This window comes from Leucopleurus acutus, assembly GCF_964270905.1.
Source record: "Leucopleurus acutus genome assembly, chromosome: 16".
NCBI classification, from domain to species: domain Eukaryota; kingdom Metazoa; phylum Chordata; class Mammalia; order Artiodactyla; family Delphinidae; genus Leucopleurus; species Leucopleurus acutus.
The window spans coordinates 3,786,360-3,806,304 of record NC_139158.1 but is presented as its reverse complement, the minus strand read 5'-3'; the positions used below and the strand labels follow the sequence as shown (position 1 = coordinate 3,806,304).

The 19,945-nt window shown below is 60.9% G+C and overlaps 1 protein-coding gene across 3 annotated transcripts in view; it reads left to right on the top strand.

Annotated features, from left to right (window-relative positions):
* TNRC18 (trinucleotide repeat containing 18) overlaps nt 1-19,945 on the top strand; it is an 82,281-nt gene that overhangs the window by 14,866 nt on the left and 47,470 nt on the right. For 2 of the 3 annotated variants that reach the window (XM_082857358.1, XM_082857357.1), the window contains exons 3-8: nt 7,311-7,466; nt 9,737-9,862; nt 10,314-12,041; nt 18,771-18,873; nt 19,127-19,332; nt 19,635-19,781. In XM_082857358.1, coding sequence (XP_082713484.1) covers nt 7,311-7,466; nt 9,737-9,862; nt 10,314-12,041; nt 18,771-18,873; nt 19,127-19,332; nt 19,635-19,781 — 2,466 coding nt within the window. The remainder of the gene's footprint in view (nt 1-7,310; nt 7,467-9,736; nt 9,863-10,313; nt 12,042-18,770; nt 18,874-19,126; nt 19,333-19,634; nt 19,782-19,945) is intronic. The other variant, XM_082857359.1, reaches the window with a different exon arrangement.

Below are 19,945 nucleotides of genomic sequence, written 5' to 3'. Positions count from 1 at the left end.
GTGTCCAAGTGGACCAGCAGTGTTTATTGAAAAGACCATCCTTCTTCTGCCCTGTGCAATGGTGGGCCTGTTTCCGAACCGTCCTGTCGCCATAGGCCTTTCCGTGTACCCATGTGCCGATATCACACCAGCTGCATTACTGGTGTTTGATAGCCTAAGTCTTCCCACGTTATTCTTGATCTTGAAGGTTGCCCTGGCTATTCTTGATTTTCTGTGTTTCTATATAACTGTTTCTTTTAACTAGTACAATACATGTAAGTTTGCCACTGTAACCATTTTTACATGTACGGTTCAGTGGCATAAAGTACATTCACATTATCAGTCAAGTCACCACCATTAACAGTCACCACCATCATCTCCAGAACATTTCCATCCTCCGAACTGAAACTCTGTCCCCATGAAGCACTAACCTCCATCCCCCTCCCCCAGCCCCTGGCCCCCACCCTCTACTTCCTGTCTCTATGACTCTGGCTCCTCCAGGGACCTCCTAGAAGTACCATCATAACAATATGTGACCTGTGTCTGGCTTACTTTGCTTAGCATCCTGTCTTCAGGGTTCATCCATGTTGAGTCAGGGGTCAGAATGTCCTTTCTTTTTAAGGCTGAATGATATTTCATAGCGTAAAGATAGACCACGTTTTGTTTATCCAGTGGACCCTTGGGTTGCTGCCATCTTTTCGCTGTTGTGAATGGGAATAACGCTGCTATGAACATGGGTGTGCAAAAATCTCGTCTATTTTTCACCCGACTTTCAATTCCTATGTAACTTTTAGGGACAGTTTGTCAATTTTCACAGCCCCTCCCCCTCCCCAACCTTTGCCCCTACTGGGGTTTGGATTGGGATCGCATTAAATCTCTCCATCAGTTTGGCTGCAGCGAGCATCCTAAGAAGTACATCTTTGCCCACAAAGGTGATTTCCTTGAGGGGGACCCCCCAGAAGTGGGTCTGGGCTTTGCCAGCCTGCTGACTTGCTTTCCAAAAGCTGGGGATGGGTTGCCTGTGTCCTCACCCTCCCTCTGCTGCTCCACAGACCCCCCCCCACCCCCCCCCCACCCCCCCCCCCCCCCGCCCACAATCAAACTAAAAATATGCTGATTTGATAGATGAAAATGACGTCATCCTGTCTCGGTACTTGTTTGCGATACTAAGTTTTTCCTGAATTCGGTCATTATTTACTGTTCTTCATTTGTGAATTGCCTGGGATTCTGATTGAACGATAAGGCCCTTTCTTTAGGAGACAGGGCATTAACCCCTGCTCTGGCTTAGATGTTACAGAAATCTTGGGATGAATGGGAGTCTGAAGGTCATTTTATCCAGAGGGTCCTCGGACTATTTGCAGCGGCTGTCATAGAGACGGCCAAGTCACATGTCTGTGCTCTGGGCTAGAATGGGCTCTTTTCTTGGGTGATAACCCTGATCTGCTCATGCTGATGAGATGCTCTGATAGCCTTTGGTGACTTCTTAAGGAATGCAGTTCCTTTGCGAGGCCAAAACCTTTTCAAATAGGAAGGGAAAACACATTTGTCTCTTGTTTGGTTGTGGAGGGGGTCTTTGGGAGAGAAGAGATGAAAACAGGGTCTCGAGTCCGGGTGCTGTGGCTGAGTGGAAAAGCGTAGTTCTGGAGTCAGAACCTCAGTTTCCTCATCTGTAAAAGGGACAAGAATCTCTCCCTCCCAGAGTTGATGGTGGGGGTGGGTAGTTTGTGGGGAGGGTGGCATGGGGTGGTTGGATTAGAGACAGCATGAAGTGAAGCCTTGAAGCCCTACGCTGGCTGTGAAGTAGGGCCCAGGAAAGGCTCCTCTTCGTCCTTCATCCAGTTCTAACTGATCGTGACCTTGCCCATCCCTCCCACCCATAAATATTCATCGAGCACCTACTGTGTACAGTGTAGGTACACAGGGGGCACTGGGGATGGTGTAAACCTACACTGTAAGGCAGGGGTCTGCAAACTGCCTCCGAATCTGGCCCATCTCCTGTTTTTTGTAAATAAAGTTTCACTGGGACAAAGCGCAGTAGTTTTAAGTATTGTCAGGCAGGCAGAATAGGCCTGCAACGCCTCAAGTATTTATTATCTGGCCCTTTCAAGAAGAATCCTGCCTACTCCTGTTCCAGTGGGTGGAGAGGGACAATAAGCAAGGAACTACAATAAAGGAGGAGCTAATGTGTATATGGTCTGATAAGTGGTGATAAGCACGGTGGAAAACAGTCAGGAAAGGGGGTGGGGGTGGGGCAGGTCGCAGTTTCTGGGGCCCTGGTGGCGGAAGGCCACATTCGTTCCCTGTCACCTGGGCTGCAAGAGGAGGGAGTGAGGTCTATACAGACGGGAGTATACAGATAACTTGCAGTATCTGGAGGGAGGAATGGATTCCAGGCTGAGGTGCAAAGGCCCTGGGGTGCAGCCCGTGGGGCTGTGCTGTCCCATATTCCCGCCCGCCGGAGCCTGTGATAAAGTCCTGTGAGTCCTTCATTGTTTACCAGACCTTTGTACCCACCATGATCTCATCCAAGTCCCCCTCCCCTCTCCCACCAGCGAGGACTTCGGGTATCTATTATATAGGCAGTTTCTAGAAGGAGCCCAGTGACTCCATCCATTACAGAGGCAAGGTTCCTCTGACCGGCTAAGGTGGCCTCACCGTTGCCCTCTCTAGGGACCAGCAGGTGAGCGTTGTGCAGCCCCCTGTGGGGTTCATTGGAAGGGCCTCATTCCCCAGCCCCCAGCACCTGGGAGCCCTGCCTGAGCAGCGAGGGGAGGAAGGAAGGAAGCAAACACCTTTTCAGGATTCGAGTTCTGCCTCCTGGTGACCTGGCCAGCCTGGGAGTTGGCAGAGCCCTGAGCCCTTCCTGTGTTCTCCGTGTGGATGAAGGAGGTGGCGATGGCTGAGAACAGGCTGGCCTGCACCCCCAAACTCATGGCTCTCTGCTGTGTTCCTGAGATGCAGTGCATGGGGTGGGAGGGCCTGGGATGTTGGCGGGTCCCAGCTTGGGAGGGCCTGTTAGCTCAGTCCTGGAGGGGCACAGGCGGGGTGGGGGGGTGCCAAGGCTGGGTGGAGTGGGGGGCCCATGCCCAGCTCCCTGCTGCTTACATTCCCAGAGGGACCTGGACCTCTCCCCCGGGCAGTGGCAGGGGCACGGGCACGTTGCCCCATAGCCAGGCCTCGGGACCTCCTTTCTTGCCCCGGGGGCATCCTTCCTCTCTCACTGGGACTGGAGAAGGGGAAAACCATTTTCCAAGCGCCTTCGAGGGCCAGGCCCTGTGTGAGGGGGTTCCCTCACTCAGGGTCCGAGGGACAGCGGCCGGTCTGGAGCCAAGGGCCTGGCGTGCTGGGATTCCTGAGCTGAGGCCTTGCTGTGTGCAGTGTGCTTGTAGCACCAGCTGAGCGACTTGGTTGCCCCGGCCCAGTGATGCCAGACAGTCTCTCTGAGCCTCAGTTTCTTAGTCTGTAAAATGGGGGTAACAAGATTCCTTCACCCCCAGGGCTGTGGGAGGGTGAGCCAGGACGGGAAGGTGCCAGCCCGGAAACCTGGGCCCTGGGGCGCCCTGGGCAGCGAGGTCAGGGAGAGATGCAGTGTTGGATTCAGAGGCAGAGAGAGGAGCTTACGTGTTTTTTTTTTTTTTTTAAATTGAGGTGAAATTCACACAACGCGCAATGAATTATCTGAAAGCACGCCTTTCCGTGGTAGCTAGTGCATTCATCATGGGCAACCACCAGCTCTCTCTAGTTTCAGAATTAGAAGTTTGATTTTAAGGAAGGACAGATGGAATTTGGGTAGAGGTGATAGTCCCACTTGGACCCCGACCTGGAGCAGCTGCTGGGCTTCTTCAACCCCCAGGTCACGTAGCCATAAAGAAGGAGGCCCTTCATGAAGGCGTTTCACGGACGTGAGTTCATTTAATCTGTGTCCACCTGGAGGGGAGAGATTGCTGTTCTACTCTTCAGCCTGGGGCAGTGCAGTAACTCAGACTCATGGAGCCGTGGGCGTTGGGGCCGGGGTTTGATTTCCACTGTCCCCTGGGGACCCCCCCCCCCCTCTGTCGCACCTCTGTCCATGGTGGGGGCCTGGCCTGTCAGAGGTCCCGTCCCTGCCCTGCTCCGGTTTCCAGCAGGGAGGAGCCTTCCATCCAGACTGTGGCTAAATTAAGTCTAAATTAATTAAAATTTAATAAGATTGAAGATGCGGCTCCTCAGTCTCACCAGCCACACGTTTCAAGTGCCCAGTGGCTCCTGGAGTGTCCAGCGAATATCTAGAACAGGTGTCTTTGATTCACCAGGTTTTGGTCTGTCCAGGATGGCGGGCAGGCCGGTGGGAACGTTTTCCCACGGGGGATCCTGGTGGCCCTCGAGTGGCTACCCTGTAGGAGGGGTGTGGGCTGCACGGCTGGGCTCCGGGTCAGCCCTGGCTCTGCCCCTGGGCCAGGGCTGTGTGGCTTTGGGATTGTCCTCTGTGCCCCATGAAAGGCCTGTGGGAAGATTCCATGAGCGTCTCCGTGTGAAGCCCGGTGTCTGTTGAAGTTGGGTTAGGTCCCCCTTTCTAATTATGAACAGTGGTACTTTATTACGGGTTCACTGTGTGCTCTAGGCTTGGACAGTCGTGGAGTGAGATACTCGCGTGGGTGGGCAGGTGGCATGGAGGCCTCTGGTCACCAGGGGGCGGCCTGGGACCAGGGAAGGAGGGCCAGGCCTTGACCTCAGTCTGTGATGAGAGGGATGGAGACCTCTCCCACCCCAGGCTGTGCTGGAGGACTTCCAGCCAAGTCTAGGGAAAGGCGGTGGGCTCTGGCTGGACTGTCATTGCCCCCCAGAGCCCGGAGGCCTCCACCCTTCTCTGTGAACCCAGGAGGCCACCGCTGTGTCCCCAGGGGTGGGTGTGAGTGGAGGATGTGTCCCTAGACCCTGAGGAGAGCTCCAGGTACTCCAGGGGCGGGAGCGGGGGGGATGCGGGGGTGTGGAGCTCAGAAGCAGTCGGAGATGCCGGTGGGGCGGGGTCGGGGGGGCAGCTGCTTGTCTTCCACCCGAGGGGGACCAGGCAGGACAGCGGGAGTGGCACATGCGTCCTCAGGTGTCAGGAGCTGTGCTTGCCTTCTCTCCTCATCCTAACGTGTCCATCTGCTTTTGCCCTGAGCGGATCAGACACAGTGCAGTCACTTAGGCCAAGAGCTGATGCCTGCTGTGTTCCAGGCCCTGGGCACGTCGGGGGAGGCCGACTCCGCTCCTGGGGGACACAGGTCTACATTTCCACGTCGTCCTGGGTGGAGGGATTCTCTGAGGCCCAGGGAAGGCCCCGAGGTGGGAATGAGCGGAGGGGCCGGGGGAAGGGAGTCCCAGCAACCGGGGGTTTATCTCATGTGTCCGAGCCCTGCCCCTCCACTGCCTCAGGAGCAGCGGGTGGGGACAGTGAAGTTGTGCAAATAAACGCCACTGTCCTGGGCCTGGCGGTGAGGGGGCTGGCACGCCCGTTTAACGGAGCTGCACACCGCTGCTCTCGGAGGGCCCAGGCCTGCCCGCCGGGCCCAGGGGAGGGAGTTAGGGCACCGTTGAGCCCCGTGGCAGGCGGGAGCTGTTGGCAGCATCCGGACCTGGGGTGCCGCTGGGCGGGTTTCACAAGCCCGGGCAGGGGCAGGCCCAGGGCAGGAAGAGCCCGCGGCTGATGTAAGCCCTTGCGCAAACCCCTGGCTGCCGCTTCCGGAGCCGGCCACCCGCCGCCCGCAGAGGAGGAAGCCTGGGGCCTGGCGGCCCGGAGGCCCCGCTGCCCGGGCTGGGGCTGCATGGGCCGACTGACCGGCCACCATGGCCCTGGGTCCCGAGGGCTTGGCGCTGGAGTCCGGTGAGGGGGCTGGTGGGGATGGGATGGGGGGCCCGGACGTGGGGTGGTGGTGATGCCACGTGGTGCCAGGTGTCCTCCCATCGCTCCGCCTGATGCCGGCCCCATTCTGAGCGACAGGGAGGAGGCCCTGCCCTTGTGTGCGCCCTGAAGGGCCTGGGGGGACGTTTGGGCCTCCTGTGCCCTCGGGGAGGTGGTGAGGGCGGGTCTGTAGGCCCTGCGTGGAGGGGGGACTCAGAGGGTGTGGGTGGGCGTCTGCGAGTCCCCTGAGGGCTGGGCTGGGGCCCTCTGGGCACCCGAGTCACACGTTGTCTGTGACCCCCTGCAGCCTGTCACTCTGGGCCGCTGGAAACGGCACCTGCGTCACAGGGGCTTAGAGAGGTTACCTGAGGGGCACCCGGGGAGCTCTTACCTCGGTGGCCCGAGCTGGTGCCTTCCAGTGAACGGGCGCTGCTGCTGTTTATTGTGATTATTATTGTTAAATGCGAGCTTCTTCCTTCACTGCAGTTCTCAAGGGAGGCATTATTATTATCCCCATTTTGCTGACAAGCAAACTAGAGGCCAGGGAAGGGGAGCCCCCCACCCCGCCCAGGTCTCGTAGGCCTCCCCCGGCCTGTGAGCTGGGGGCCTGCCAGCGTCTTGCCCTGAAGGACGGGCACGTGGAGCTTAGGGGCAGCACCCCTGGATGGCAGGAGGGAGGACACACCCCTGCGGTGGGGGCCTGGCCACATGGGGCGTGGCAGGGGTGGGTGCGGCTTCAACCTAGGCCTTAGCCGCTTGTCCTTCCTGGCATCAGTAGGCCCCCACGCCCCCATGTGAGGGACCCCAGTAGGAGGAGCTCTGCTCTCTGAAGGGACAGGCCTCCCTTGTCCACTGCTCTCATTCATTCCCTGGTTCACTTGCTAATTCCCTGGAGTTCTGGGACAGGCTGCTGGGCTGCATCCAGAGCCCCTGGTCACCGGCTGTGGGATCAGGCACTTCCCGTCTCTGAGCCTCAGCTTCCTCATCCGTTAAATGGGCACATGGTTCCTCCCGCACAGGGTTGGCTGAGGGGTTGGTCCGGGCCTGTCCAGGGCTGCCTTGGGGTCCTTGGAGGCCATTCTCCAGCTCTCAGAACCTGAGCCCCCTTCCACCTCGTCACTCTGTGGCCTCCGGAGGCCCCTGCCCTGCACCGAGCCTCAGCTTTCGGGTGCAGGTGGGGAGAACCATACCCCCTCTGGTCTGGGGATGGTAACGCCCTTCTGCCAGTGTCGGGTGCCCTGGAGGCATCTGGGCTCTTACTGGGCGGTTTTCTCAAGCCCTGAGTCTGGCTGAGTTGACCCAGGGTGGTCCTGAGTCCAAGGGGCTGGGGTGGGGCTGGGCGGAGGAGGTTTGATTGGTCTCCCTGCCAGTGTCAGCCTCGAGAAGCAGGGAGAGGCGGGGATCTCTGGGCGGCGGGCTGGGCGGCGGTGGCCTGGTGGCTGCCTGACAGCCCCCCTTCTTTCTGCAGGCGAGGCCTTCTTGGGCAGCTTTGTGGCCAGCGGGATGGGGCCCTCGGCCTCATCCCATGGGAGCCCGGTGCCCCTGCCCTCTGACCTCTCCTTCCGCTCCCCCACCCCCAGCAACCTGCCCATGGTGCAGCTGTGGGCCGCCCATGCCCACGAAGGTAAGGAGCGAGCCAGGCGGGCGGGCCGAGGGCGCTGGGCCACTGTCCCCAGCACTTCTCAAGTCTGCCGCCTCCCCTCTGTCTCCACGGTCACTCCTCCATGCGGTGGCCTGCGGGGCCCAGCTCTGGTCATCCAGCCTCCCTGCTGTTCTTCAGATGCTCAGCGCTCCCTCTTGGCGCTGTCCCAGGGCCTTTACACGTGCTGTTCCCTCCACTTGCAGCCCCGCACCGCAGCTCACTGGCTATCTCCTGTTCCTCCTCCAGGGCTTGGCTCAAACACGCCCCCCACCCCACCCCGGTTCCACCTCCCACTTGTGATGACACATTCTTCTGTGTGCTTTTTCATGAGATACCTGTTTCCCCACCAGTGAGCTCTGAGGGCAGGGTCTGGTTTGTTCTGCTGCCCGCTGTCTCCTCAATGCAGTCAGCTCGTCAGTGATTGTCATTGTGGGAGCAGTGGGACCAGGTGCCATTGGGCTCTCTTGTTGCTGTTCTGCGGTGACGCCCCTAAACGTGGGGAGGTCTGCCGGCTTGGCTTCCTGCCAGCCCAGAGCAAATCCTGGGCCTCCGTGGAGCCTCAGTTTCCCCTCTGTCAGTGAAGGAATGGGCCTGGGGGACTCTGAGTTCATCCTCCACCTTGGGCTCCGGTGGAGTTTAGATGCTGGGTGCTCGCTCGCTCCTGCTGCCTCCTGGGTGTCCTGGGGTGCTCCCGGGTCGGGCGCCTGTTGCAGGTTCAGGCTCTCCTGGGCCTTTCGCCGCCCACTGTCTCCCTACTTCCTTCTCTGTGCCAGTTGTCACCGAGTGCTTCCGTCCTTGTCCTGACTTGTGTGTGCCCCGCACGGAGGGGCGATCCTGCCTCTAGGTCTGGGATGGCGGGCAGTCCTTCCGGGCTGGGGTCCCATCTGAGCCTCCCGTTTCCACCAGCCCAGAGCGGGGGTGCTCGAGGGGCCTGAGGGGCAGAGGCTGCCTCTGGTGCCCGTGTGGCATCAACCTGACTCCCTTTTCTCTTTTGCCGGCAGATACCGGTAATGATAGTAATGATAGCAAACGATGCAGTGTCCTTCCTATGCACAAAGGACTGCATACTTGAGCTCACTTTACCCTCAGAACAGGCCGTGAGGAGGGCTATTATGCCCATCTTACAGATGAGAAGGCAGTGGGAACCAGTGCCTACCTGGGAGTGTTGTTTCAGGGATGAAGCGAGATAACGTCTATCAGGTGTTCCTTATCGTCTTGTGATTGTTGTTAATGTAATTGTCCTGTGGGGCTGTGGGTGAAGATGTGCGCCCAGTGTGGCCAGGGACGGGTCCTGCATCTCTGGCCTCAGAGGGAGTGACTGGGGGGCATGGGGGACCCAAGTCCCTCAGGGATGGATCACCAGTGGGTCTGAGGTCCTGTAGGACCCACCGCCCAGGAGGAGAGGCAGGATCCTCCTCCACTGCCCCGGCACCTGCTCACCTGTCTGGCCTTCCGGGCCCTGGTGAATGGCTCTTGGGCCTCCATTCCTTGTGTACTCTTTCAGGCCTCTTGTTTCTTTCTCTGTGGCCTCCGTTTCCTGTCTTCTGCACCCTGTAAGGCCCTGGTTCTGGGGCATCACTGGTGGGGTGGAGGGGGTTGTGGGAGGTTAGGAGGACCCCTGGCAGGAGGAATTCTTTCCTAGAAGCACCTGCCTGGGAGACCCAGCAGCTGGAGATGCTGGGTAGGCTGAAGTTCAGAGAAGGCAAGAGACCTGCTTGGCGTCACACAGCAGAGAAGTTAAGCCAGTAAACCACTCAACTGGGTCCATGTTGGGCTGAGGTTAAGAGTTCTGGTGACCTCAGTTCAGAGCTAGGCTCCTCTGCTGGGGGACCTTGGGCAAGTGGGCCTCTCTGAGCCTCAGTTTTCTCATCTGTAAAATGGGGATATTAAGAGTATTTGCCTCACAGGTTTTTTTCCTTTGAAATTTAAATAACAAAGGCAAAGCAGTTGAAAGGGTTTGGTCTGTGATTAGAACCGCCATCTATCTTCATCATCCTCATTGCCCTGCACTGGGTCCAATTTGATTCTGTTCCTGGGGGATTCGAGAGCCCTAGCCCCTGGGGGCTGCCAGGGACTGGAGTGCCAGGATTGGGAGGGGGCAATCCTTGCTGTGGGAGCTGGTAGACCTCAGGGCTCCCAGCACCAGGGGGCTGACAGCCAAGACACGTTATTTCCAAGAAGCAGAGAGGGTGGAAGGAAGCTACCGGTGGGAGGCATGAGGTGTCCCAGCTGGCTTCTTTTCTCTCTTGCAGGCTTCTCCCACCTGCCCAGCGGGCTGTACCCATCCTACCTCCACCTGAACCACCTGGAGCCCCCCAGCAGCGGGAGCCCCCTCCTCAGCCAGCTGGGCCAGCCCAGCATTTTCGATACCCAGAAAGGTCAGCGGGCAGGAGTGGGGAGACTGGGGGGAGCTGCGGAATGAGGTTGGGAGGGACCACTACCCAGTACTCCAGGCAGCATCTCAGCTGTGTTTCCCAAGCCCCCAGCCCCCAAGGGCCCCCACAGGCTTTCTGGGCCCACCCATAGCCTCCTGGAGCCTTCTAGTTGTCCGGCCCTCATCTAATCCTGTTGGGCCCTCTGGGCAGTTCTTAATTCTGGCCTCTCCCCCTTTCACAGATGAGAAAACTGAGGCTCAGAAAGGTTAGTAGGTGGCCAGGGCGGGGTTTCAGCTTGGTTTTATCCATTTCCAGAGCCTGCCCTCTCCTGGGGCTGCGCTGTGCATGGCCCTCCTCCTTGCCCTGGGGTCTAGGGCACCCTTTGGGGCCTCCCTTCCCTCTCCCCCGGCAGAGGGGGCACTCGCTCACGGGCTGCGCTCTTTCTTTTCTGCAGACGGCTTCTACCTGCCCGCCCCTGGAGCTCCGGGTGCCCTGCACTCTCATGCGCCCTCCTCCAGGACCCCAGGCGGCCACTCGTCGGGCGCCTCGACCAAAGGCTCTTCTCGGGAAGGTCCAGCCAAGGACCGGATGGGCCGCGGCGGGGAGCCGCCCCCACTGTTCGGCAAGAAGGACCCGCGGGCCCGCGAAGAGGCAGCGGGGCCCCGCGGCGTGGTGGACCTGACCCAAGAGGCGCGGGCGGAGGGCCGCCAGGACCGCGGGCCCCCGCGCCTCCCGGAGCGCCTGTCGCCCTTCCTGGCCGAGCCCGGGCCCCCGCGGGCACCGGGCACGGCCACCACCGAGTCCAAGGGCAAGAACCCGCCGCCGCTGCCACCACCGGCGCTGAGCCTCTGCAATGGCGCGGGGGACGCGGGTCTCCCCGCACTGGTGGCCGAGGCGGCCCGCGGCTCTAAGGAGACTGCGCGCCAGGACGAGAGCGCACGGCTGCGGCGCGCAGAGGCCCTGCTGCCGGGGCCTTGCCCCTGCCCCTCGCCGCTCCCGCCGCCGCCCGTCAGCAAGGGCCCGCCTGCGCCCCCCGCCGCCTCCGGGGCCTTCGCCGCACCGCAGCCCGCCCCCGCCGGCGTCTACACCATCTTCCCCGTGGCGGCCGCGCGTGAGGCGGGCCGTGAGCACCGTGTGGTGGCGCCCACCTTCGTGCCTTCCGTGGAGGCCTTTGACGAGCGCCCAGGGCCCATCCAGATCGCGTCGCAGGCGCGTGACGCCCGGACCCGGGAGCGCGAGGCGGGCAGGCCCGGCGTCCTGCAGGCCCCGCCCGGCTCTCCAAGGCCGCCCCCGGACCGACCCGAGAGCCTCCGCGAGAAGAGCTCCGTGATCCGCTCGCTCAAGCGGCCGCCGCCCGCCGAGGCCCCACCGGCGCGGGCCGCGCGCTCCTCCCCGGACCCCCGGGCCTACCTCCCCGCCAAGGAGCTGCTCAAGCCCGAGGCCGAGCCCCGGCCGTGCGAGCGCGCCCCGCGCGGCCCCGCTGTCGCCTCCGCCTCCCAGCAGGCAGCCAAGCTTTTCGGCCTAGAGCCAGGGCGGCCGCCCCCGCCCGCCGGCCCTGAGCACAAATGGAAACCCTTCGAGCTGGGCAACTTCGCCACGACGCAGATGGCCGTGCTGGCCGCGCAGCACCACCACGCCAGCCGTGCCGAGGAGGAGGCTGCCGCTGCCGCCGCTGCCTCCAAGAAGGCCTACCTGGACCCCGGGGGCGCGTTGCCCCGCGCCGGGGCCACCTGCGCCAGGCCGGGAGCCGACCTGCACGCCGCGGCCCACGGGCCGGGAGAGGCCTCGGCCATGCAGAGCCTCATCAAATACAGCGGCAGCTTTGCCCGCGAGGCCGTGGCCGTGCGTCCCGGCGGCTGTGGGAAGAAGAGCCCCTTCGGAGGCCTGGGCACCATGAAGCCCGAGCCCGCTCCCACGGCTGCCCCACGCGCCCAGGCCCGCCTCCCGCACCCCGCGGGCCCTGCAGCGGCTGGGGGCCGGCAGCTGAAGCGGGACCCGGAGAGGCCCGAGAGCGCCAAGGCCTTCGGACGCGAGGGCTCCGGTGCCCAGGGTGAGGCAGAGGTGCGACACCCACCCGTGGGCATTGCGGTGGCCGTGGCCCGGCAGAAGGACAGTGGCAGTGGCCGGCTGGTGCCTGGGCTGGCGGACCAGGAGCGTTCCCTGTCTCTGAGCAACGTCAAAGGTGGGTCCCGGGTCCCACCCCCACCCCTCACCCCTCACCTTTTCTTCCCCCTTCACCTCCCCACCTTTGCTCACTGCTTCTACCTGCCTTCTGCACCCCTCTCTCCCACCTTCCTGGTACTGTTTGTCCTTTATCCCCCTTGTGGGCTGGGGCTGCTGTTTAAAATTTATTGCTTTTTCTGTCACATACATAGAAAAATGTGTAAAATGCAGGAGAGGGGAAAGAAAAAAGGGACCATTAGATTTTTTCCACCACCCTGAACACTTGGAGCTCTTTCCGCAGATTCATTTTCCCGTTTGATCCGCAGAGCCTCCAGTGCACTGTGATCTCGGGCCTTGTGTTTTTCCCTTGTGGGTGGGCTCTTGCTTTGCCAACTCTTTATAAGTATCATTTTTAACGGTCTTTGGTGTTTTGTCCAGAGCGTGCACCGTAGCTCAGTTAGCCGTTCTCTCGTGGCATTTTAGTTTTCCCTTCTCTGATGTTTTTGTGTTTAGGAAGTTACTTTGAATACTTTCATGCATTGCGGCCTCACTGATACTTTGAGTCATTTTCTAAGAATAGATTCCTACGAATAAATTAGCCTTAAGCTTTCAATTCCAGGTCCTTGAGGGAGGTAACCGTGCCTTACTTAACCTAGTTCAGCGTTCCCAGTACCTGGCGCATAGTAGGTGTTTGGTAAGTGAGTGAATGAGTGAGTGACTGAGTGTGACAGATGGCAACTAGGGCCCCGGCGTTCCTGTGGTCTCGACATTGAATGCCTTTGTGACTTCTTAGGTAGTTAGAGAGTTTATATGCTCGTTTGCAGTCTGTTTTGTTTTAGACTCCTCAGAATTGTGTTTTAATGTTACTAAAGGAAACCCAAACAATCGTCGTTAAGTTCAGTAGGGAGGAATGGTGTGTTTTAACTATTAGGAAAGTTGAATATCTTTCCAGAACTCGGTCGATTGGTTACATTTCCGTTTGTCCCTGGCATATTTTGCCATTGGACTCCTTCCTGAGATTTTGGAGAGTTGCTATTTGCGGCATTTTGGTTGGAACTCTGGACTTGGGCTGCCCAGAGAGAGCCCAGGATTGAGCCAAGGGCCTCACCTGTGGGTCAGGCCCTGAGGCCGCCCCGCTGCACCAGGCCGTGGTCAGTGTGTTGAGGTGTGGGGTGTTGGCAGGCTGGGGTAAGGGCCCCGGGAGGAAGGCTGTGTCCCGCTGCCCCTAGCTCATATGACTTTTTAACAGTCGGCCTGGGTTTCCTCCCCGAGTCTCTGTCCCCGCCCCCAGTTCGCTCCCAGACGCGCCAGCTGCAAGCTCAGGCTTGGCTCACATCGTGGCCCCCGTGCGACCGGCTTCCCTGCGCCTCCTAGATTTTCCAAGGTACACAGGCATCTTGGGTGCACGTCCCCTGTGTCCCCGTCCCTCCCTGAGCCTGGCCCTCCTGCGCCTGCCTGCACTGACTCCTGCCTGGGCTTCAGCCTCCGTCCACAGTGAGCGGCCAGTGCTGCGTCCTGTCACAGCTGCTTCCTAGACCCGTAGCCCCAGCCCTGCTCTCCCAGAGGAGCGTGGTAAGGCTCCAGGCTGCCCTGGGTCTCGCCCGGTCACTGCCCATCTGAATGTGCCACAGCTGCAGAGGCTCAGGGCAAGTGATGTCTCAGGGAATGTTTGTTGAACTGAGCCCACTGTTCCGTGTGGAGCCCCCCTGGAGCCAAGGGAGGCCCGTCCTCTGACCCCAGGGGCTCACACGAGGCCCTGCCTTAGTCTGGGATTCAAAGTCTGGGCATTGGCCCTTGGCTAGGAGGTGGCCGGCTGGGTGGTGGAGAAGCCCGCTCACTAGGTGGGCAAAAGATCTTTTGGGGTCCTTTTTTTAGAAGAATGCTCGTGTGACACGATATGACACCCCAGTTAGGACTCACGGTCCCCAGAACTCATCCTGGTGCCCAGAGTACCTGGCCGTGCCCAAGGGACCTGTGTCCATGGGGTTGGGAGTGTGTGTGGGAGAATGTGTATGAGGGAGTGTGTGTGAGAGAGTGCAGGTGAGAATGTGTGTGTGTGAGCGTGTATGTGTGTGCAAGTGTCTGGGCGGGGGGAGGGGAGAGAGAGAGAGGATGGGACAGTTTGGGATGAGACCTTCAGGAATTATTGGGCTGAGACTGCCTTTCTGTTTGCCGGTGACCATTGGAAAGTGAGTGGAGTCTTACTCTCCTTAAAAAAAAAATGCCTGTAAGAAGTGGTGGTTTTTCCCCAATCTGGACGACCCTGGCGGAGGGGAGAAGTTGGCATTACCCCAGCTGAGTGGTTGTTGCCAGCCCCGGGGCTCCTGGGTTTCCCGACTTCCCGGCTCCTACTTTGTGGAGTGAGCCCTCTGCCTGTCAGTGAGTTCACATCCAGGCTCTGCCCTTTGCAGCTGCGTGACCTTGAACCTGAGGCCTGAGTCCTCTGGCCCCCGGTGTCCCCATTTACTACGTGGCGCTAGGGAGGGCCTCCTCGTTCCCTGACACCAGGTGGGCCGAGGCGCTCGTAGTAGGTGCTTCATAAACAGGCCTTCCTTTTCTCTGTTCACATGCAGGGCCTTAAGGGCTCAGAGCTTCTGCCATGAGCCCGAGATCCTTTTATGGGAAATGCCCCGAGGGCTCACCCAGGGTCTGGTCTGGCTACAGGGGTCTTGCACCCTGAGATGGATGAAGGACGGGCTTCACGTACACCTGTGAACCCCAGACAGCAGTGCCCACGCCGAGAGGCCAGCAGACCAGCACCTTCCCTGCCGTGTAGCAGGGGGCCGTGTGCAGGCAGCCCCACGTAGCCCCGGCCACCAGCTCCTCCTGGTGGATCTCTTATTCTCCCAGCTTCACAGATGGGAGAGCAGGGCCTGTGGAGGTGAGGTGACTCGCCCTGGGTCACCCGGCTAGAAGAGGCGGGCTGAACTTGAACCCTTAAGCCCAGACCTGTGCCTCCCATCTCTCTGTCTTGCCCGTTATCACCTCTATGGTGGAGTCGAATTGGGGACCAAATCTGGGGGGCTCTGATGGTGCCCCCACCCCGCCCTGCTGCCCATCATACCGGGCAGAGCTGGGGTTGCATCGGGTGTAAGCGGTGGTATTGACCCCAGACTCTGGAAAGCACAGAATTGGCCGGAGTTGGTGGTCGCCATATCTGCAGAAACGCTCAGATGGAGTCTGGGAGGGAGTTGCCATGGGAACCAGGCCTTAGCCTGAGCCTCTGCCGTTACGGCCGGATTAGAGCATGTGACCCACGGAGGGGCTGTCAGTGCTGGGGACGTGGGCCCTGGGGCAGGGCTGCAGATGGGTGAGGGCAGTAGTGCTGCTGTTTCACCAGTGCCCACCGTGTGCGGGCTCTGTGTGTGGAGGGGTGTGCACCCTGGTGGTCAGGAAGACCCGGTCAGACCACGATGCTAGCCTGACGCCTCCTTGTCAGTCAGTGGTATGACCTGGGTAGCTACCCTTCCTGTGCCTCAGTTTCCTCATCTGGGATGGGCTGAGGGCTGGAACCCCCCTCCTGGGTTGATGACCCCTGAACGAGCGTGTGTGTGGAGAGGGCCCTGGGCCCTGCTGGGCACACAGGCGGCTTTGAAATGTTGGACGTCTCCAGAGCTCAGGCCTCAAGGGTTGGGGTGAAGGGGTCCTGGGTGTGTGGGACCTCGGAGCAGCTGACCCTCTGCCCCACACGCCTCCCTGCTAGAGGAGCTGGTCCCTTGCCATCCTGGAGCTCAGCACAGAGAGGCGATGGGCCCTTTGGTTCGCTTGTCCACAGGGGGCTGGAGGGAGGTTGGTTTTCAAAGCCTCAGTCAGATCATGTCTCATCCCTGCTCAGAGCTGCCTCTGGCTTTCTCCTTTTACCTTGAACAGAATCTTGGCCATATTCCCTTCCACGGCCTGTACCCCACTCTTCACCTGCACCCTCTCTTCCTTATTACTCTCTTCAACCACCGTGGCCCCCTTGGCACGCTCCTGCCTCAGGGACTTTGCACCTGCCGTTTGTTCTGTCTGCATAGCTCACTGTTCCTCTAGCTATCCTCATGAGTTCATTCATTCACTTCCCATGTATTTGCTGAGCAGCTTTCTCTGTGTCAGGCATTGTGCAGGAGGGAGGTAGACGGCCAGGAGTGTGACTGCTCGAACCAGAGCAATGCACAGTCTGAGGAGGAGACAGACGGTGAACAACCAACAAGCAAAACAGCTGTGTGTTGTGCTCAGTGCTGTGAGGGAGACAAGGGAGCATGAGAGAGGAGAGGTGGTCTGGGAGGGCTTCCTGGAGGAGGTAGCATATGAGCTGAGCTCTTTCTGGGGAGGCTGAGTAGTACAGAGGAAGGGCACTCTGGGTGGAGGGAATAGCGTGTGTGGCCCTGAGTGTGACTGGAGGGCAGAGAGGCTGGGGGTACACTGGAGGGGACAGCTGGGCAGCATGAGTCAGGCCCAGGGGCTTGGTTCCATGGGGCTGGCCCTCCGTAGGAGGGACAGGTGTGAGCAGGGATTAGAGGGAGCAGGTTGGAGCAGGAGGATGAGGGTGGTGCCCCGGGGCGAGGTGGTGGAGGGCATGTCACATTTCTTTGGAGATCAACTGTATTTGGAGGGGAGCGGTCTGGGGCTCTGGCGTGAGTGACCCTGGGGGTGGTGGGTGCTCCCAGGTGGGCGGGCCTGCATACAGGTTTCTGGTGCAGGTGGCACCTAGCGTGGGAAGCCCCTGAGGGCCTGTGTGGTGACAGCCAGGGCAGTGGAGAGGCATCAGGCCTGAGGACAGAGGTCTTGGGGGCAGGCCACACTGCAGACGCCTGTCCCTTCTGGGGGCACCAGGAGCTCTGTGCCAAAGCCTGTCTGCCGCCCCGGCGTGGCCAGCGGGCGGGAGGGTCTTCGGAGTTTCTGCGGGCCTGGGAGGCCATCCCTGCAGGAGAAGGAAGCTCAGACACATGCTCTGGTTTCCCAGTCCAGCTGAAGGGCTCTGGATGGCCCTGCCTGCGAGCCCGGGATGGGAGGCCCAAGCAGGGCCCCTCCCAGTCCTTCATGGAGGGGGTGGGCGGGCTCAGGGTCCCCTTGGATTCGGGAACCACACTGGCACCGGAGGCCGGGACACCCTCACTGGGTCTCACCCTGAGTTGGCGCGGGCTTGTTCTCCCACCTCCCGCCTTTCCCCTCTGCTTCCTGCACTTCCTGCCATGTGCTGGAACAGTCGTGGGGACCAGCCGTTGGCAGAAGAGTCGGCTCAGGGCTTGCATGGGGTGACTTAACGGATCGCCTGGGACGCACCTGTGTGACCCATGGGGACCAGGTCGGCAAGAAGACTCCTCCGCCCACTCCCACTCCTGCCCTGACGGTGCCCCAGCTCGCTGGCTTTTCTCTGCTTAACCGCACACGCTGCTTCCTTGTCGCTCCGGTGGCTTCTGGAACTTGCAGACCCGCCCCCGGTGGCCCCTGGCCCATCTCCAGCTGCCTCTCGGGATGCGACCCTCCCTGATTCTAGGCTGCCTGCCCCCCCCACCCCGTGTGCGTGGTCCATCGGGCACGTGGGCTTGTGTGGCTGCCCCTCCCCGTGGGCTTCTCTTCTTTGTTCTGGGGCTGTGGGTTTCCACCTTCCCGAAGGGGAAGGAGAAGCCCCTGCATCCCTGAGCCTCTCCTGGGGGCTCTGTTCTTCTGGAGCTCCTGGTGATGGGGGTGCAGGAGGGGAGAAACGATGGGGAGATGCTCGACGGCCGCATTCCAAGCTGGGTCCCCGCCCACGAGGACCATGAATGTGGGGACTGCTGGGGGGCCCCGGCAAGGTGGCCCTGGACGCTTGTCTCCAGCAGGGTGATAACCGATAAGGTCCGGGGCCCTGGGGGTGGCTTCCTCCCCGGGCGTACCTCCCGAGACCTGGGTGGGAGGACACCAGTCCAGCATGACTGACCCTAGAGAAGGAGTTAGTCCAGCCTCGGCGGTTTAGAAGAGTCTCAGCTGCCAGCTGAGTGGCTTCTGCTGCTGGTGATAGCGCCCACCTCCTGGGCCCTAGCCGGCCCGGGGCGGCCACACGCGTGCTGGCTTCCGTCGTATGGAGTAGCAAACGTCCAGGGAGAGTGGGGCAGGTGGGGCGAGGAGGGCTGGACCCTGGGTGCCCTCCACGAGCTCCTGCCCCTGCAGAACTGGCCGGGACTTGAGGACCTGCCTTCTCTGCTCTGGGGAAGGCGGGGAGCTCACGGAAGGTGCAGCTGGACCAGCCATGGGTCGAGGGACGTCCCCTGGGCACCAGGACAAGGGTGGGTGAGCCGGATGGCAGCCCGCATATCCTCCACTCGCCCACACACACATAGCGTTCTCTGGTTTCACTTTTCCGTCTTGATTTTGAAAAGATCAGCCACAGGTCTGCAGCAGACAGAACCATGACGGGGCCTCAGTGGGGAGGCTGATTTCCCGTGGCCCGGGCCTCGCCGTGCTTCTGAATAGCGACCGCTTTTTTGGGTTGTGGTTTCCCCTCCATCCTAACCTCTCCCAGAACCTGCCTTTCCGGTGACAAAGTAGTGAAACCGAGTCAGCGAATGCCACTCGGTTCACGCCCTGTTGTTACTCGATCTGTGTTACGATGTTCTACTGCAATATCCCGGTTACCTGTGCGAGTTCCAGGTAGGCTCTTTGAGGGGCGATGGAGGGATGTTTCTGGGCACGGAGGGCGTCCGGCCAGGTGAGGGAACCGCTCAGATGCTGAGGGCTTGTTGGGGCCCTGAGTGGGCCTCACTTCCTGCCTGTCCCCCCGACCCAGGGCACAGCCGAGCCGACGAGGACTGTGGAGATGAGCGGGCCAGGCACCGGGAGGAGCGGCTGCTTGGGGCGCGGCTGGACCGGGACCAGGAGAAGCTGCTCAGGTGGGGGCCTGGGGGCCCCAAGGCAAGGGCGGGTGACCCTACCTGGCTGCGGGTGGTCCTGAGAGCGTGGGACACCCTCCCGAGGAAGGCCCCGGGGCCCTTTGCCGAGCCCCAGCTGGCTCTTCTGTCCACCGGGTGCAGAGTCGGCCCAGCAGTAGCCTGGTGTCCCCCGGTGACTTGGGGCGGTACCCCTTCTCTCCCACCCGCCCCTGGGGCCGTCTGGCCTGTCCCTGACGCCCCTGTTTGCTTCCAGAGAAAGTAAGGAGCTGGCTGACCTGGCCCGCCTGCACCCCACCAGCTGTGCTGCTAACGGCCTGAACCCCAACCTCATGGTGACCGGGGGCCCGGCGCTGGCAGGTTCCGGTCGCTGGTCCGCTGACCCTGCGGCCCACCTGGCCACGCACCCCTGGCTGCCCCGCTCGGGCAGCACGTCCATGTGGCTCGCTGGACACCCGTACGGTGAGCGGGAGGGCGGCGGTGGGCCGGGATGGGGAGGCCTGACGTGCTGGTGCAGGGACAGCACCCCTCCTCTCTTCCCCGTAGTTCAGCTCCCTCACTGCCCAAGCAGGGCCATTATTAATGGCGCCAGCATTGTGGGCCCTTGGCCAAGCCTGTTTGTGGACAGTGCCCAGAGCGGGAGGCTGGGCGCGCGTTCACAGCCCTTACCCTCGGCTTCCTGCTCGGAGGCCCAGGAAGTGGAGGATGGGGGAGTAGGCTGGGCCTGGGTCCTCAGCACTGACTCGGGCATGGGTCTCTCCTAGGCTTGGGCCCCCCTTCTCTTCACCAGGGCATGGCGCCTGCCTTTCCACCCGGCCTGGGGGGCTCCCTGCCGTCGGCCTACCAGTTCGTCAGGGACCCCCAGTCGGGCCAGCTGGTGGTCATTCCCAGTGAGCACTTGCCTCACTTTGGTAAGTGGCCTTCCACAGTGAGACTGTCCCAAATGCCGTGGGAGGAGGACTGTCCTCCTGTGGCAGGGGGTGTCCGCCCAGCAGAATAGGGTGGCTGTGTCCTAAAGCCACAGGGGTCCTTGTTTTGATGAGTTCCTACCCAGAAAGCCCATGTGGAGAACCAA